The sequence below is a fragment of the Tupaia chinensis genome, unplaced genomic scaffold, assembly GCF_000334495.1.
Source record: "Tupaia chinensis unplaced genomic scaffold, TupChi_1.0 Scaffold000563_1, whole genome shotgun sequence".
Taxonomy (NCBI): Eukaryota; Metazoa; Chordata; class Mammalia; order Scandentia; family Tupaiidae; genus Tupaia; species Tupaia belangeri.
This window is the reverse complement of record NW_006160076.1, coordinates 1,795,908-1,798,418: the sequence shown is the minus strand read 5'-3', so window position 1 is coordinate 1,798,418 and position 2,511 is coordinate 1,795,908. Positions and strand designations below refer to the sequence as shown.

The 2,511-nt window shown below is 39.4% G+C and overlaps 1 protein-coding gene across 1 annotated transcript in view; it reads left to right on the top strand.

The window, feature by feature from the left end:
* The window catches only part of SLC35F1 (solute carrier family 35 member F1), a 205,945-nt gene that overhangs the window by 171,010 nt on the left and 32,424 nt on the right, over positions 1-2,511 (top strand). The window contains exon 6 of the mRNA XM_006157863.3: positions 2,258-2,412. Within this exon, the coding sequence (XP_006157925.1) occupies positions 2,258-2,412 (155 nt within the window). The remainder of the gene's footprint in view (positions 1-2,257; positions 2,413-2,511) is intronic.

The following is a 2,511-nucleotide window of genomic DNA, read 5'->3' as shown; positions in this document are numbered from 1 at the left end:
CTTTCCCTGGTACCTCCCTGGCAATCTCATTTTAGTCCTGCAGCACTTGAACCCACCTCCATAAGCAACCTTACCTAACACCTGTTTCTAGAACAAGCCCCCTGCTACTCTCTGTAAGAACCCCTTTCTTCCTGCATAGCACTAGCAGCAGCTCTAAGCTTCTTGTCTGCCCTGTTTTTCATCATATTCCTAGCCCATAGCAGAACACCCAGGGGATAGCTGTACTCGATGAATAATAGTTGAATAAATGAGTGAATTCCAGAGCTCCCAAGTCAGTCTATGAGTAGTGTGCTAGGTAAAACGATGGAAGGGTAGGATACTGGAATTTTGTGACCCAGTCACAATCGAAATCACTGATGCTCTTCGATAAGTAAATCAATAAACAAAGGCTCTGATGCTTGGGATTGTGCTCTAATCAAGTTCGATTCTTTTTAGTGGATTAATTTCAGGAAGGATCTTGTCCCTAGTCTATTAATGAAAGATTTCTTTCAGGAATACTGAATTAATTTTATGTTTTTTTTCATGTATTAATCATAGGTTATATAGTATTCATTGCATTTTGGATAACTTGGTTAAAAGGAAAATGAATAATAAGTAACATGAAACTCAAGATCAGGAAAATTGACCATCTTGAGGGAACTGAAACCTCTGAAGGAAGTCAGAAGCTAGCTGCTATCACCGTGGCAGACTATACACCTACACACTTGGAGCCTTTAAGAAAGAAGTTACAGCATCTTCCGTTTAGGGCACTTCCACCACACTAGAGGGGGCTGTTGTACTGAGTTTGCTTAATTAATGTTCAAAATCATTTTTTTAATATAGATTTTTTTCCTTAAACTTAGGATCTGAAACATATAGAATGACATGTGTGCCCATAAGTACTATTTGTATGGGAAAACCCACTTTCCTTTTGGAGGAATCACTGGTCTTTGAATATCTAGGAACCCCCCCAAATTCACAACATCCAGAGGAATCCATCTACCCACAGCCCACAACAATCACATTTAATCAAGGATTTCTTTGGAAAGGTTACTTTTATTATAATGCCCGAGATCCACTAGATTTTATTATTTATGGGTATTCTATTCTTTATTCTTTTGAGATAGAGAAATAGGCATTTTTTTATTTTATTGTAGGTTCCATCACTGTACATCTTTATGGCAAAGTGTCTGGTTTCTCAACATATCCATGCAGTATATGACAATCAAATTAGGGATATTGCTGTGTACATCATTTTCAACAGAAAACTTTACATTCTTTTTTCTTTTATGTGTTTCATCCCTTTGCCCCTCCTGCCCACCTTCTGTCATCTACTCCTGTCCTTTACAGTCTCTAGTATCTATATTTATCCTCCACACTATCATATAACAGAAATTGAAACATTATTTTTCAAAGTTTGCAGTGTATCATCATCTAGGAACAGAAGATCCAAAGCTTCAACTTAGCTATAAATCCCTCCTTAGAAACCTACAAAATTGAATATTCACAGAATTAGTGTTAACAATTGTGTATCTAAAAATAATTGTATACTGAGAGAGAGAATTTTGCAGGATTAGAAACTGACCGGATAGCATTTTTAAGTCATCAGAGTCCACAGGTGGGAGTCCGTGGTCTGCTAGGAAAGGCAATTGAGGGGGAAGGGGTAGGACTCTCTGTGTTGAGGATAAGGCTGAACAGAACTATGGATCCAGGAGAAGTTGACAGGTCATCTGTGTTCTGAGCAATGAAACAGTCTGCCCAAGAACACACAGTTAGGATTCTAAGTTGGTATCCTAAGTCTGGGTCTCTCTGACATGTAAATCCTAACATTTTAAGGACTGTGTAGTTATTCATCCTGGTGAGCAATACATGATACCAAGCAATTTTGTTCCTATTTTGCAAATACAAAATTAAGAGATGAAAAAGAAGTTTAAAAACACTTGGGTGGCAAGAGCTAATTACAACACAATGGGGAACAGAACTCAGAAGCCTGAATCCAGTGTTCTGACTACACCGCTAAGAGGCACTCCTTTCCAGAAGAAGCAGAGCATCGACTATGCAGTGAGGTGCACGTGCCTAATTTTCCACACACAAGTACTTTTTATTTGATATTTTTTCTTTCAGCTATGTGTTACCTAATAACAGATATCAGTTAATAGGGGGAAGGAAACTATCTTATGTGAATGGCATGCCCTATTTCACTTCATTCTCCTCTGTGGATGCTGACGCTGCCCTGGGGAAGGCCCTGACATTGCCCTCTCTTTCCTCTCTTCCCCAGGACTGCTCTATGTTGGCTTTAGTGCCTGCATGTTTGGTCTCTACAGCTTTATGCCAGTTGTCATAAAGAAAACCAGTGCCACTTCCGTCAACCTCTCTCTGCTCACAGCAGATTTGTACAGCCTGTTCTGTGGACTATTTCTCTTCCACTACAAGGTAAGTTGAGTCAGGACTTCACTGTGCAGATGACACTTTGCAGGGAATAAAGCATATAGGTAGAAATTCCGAATGCGGATTGCTCTGGTTTTGTGTAGG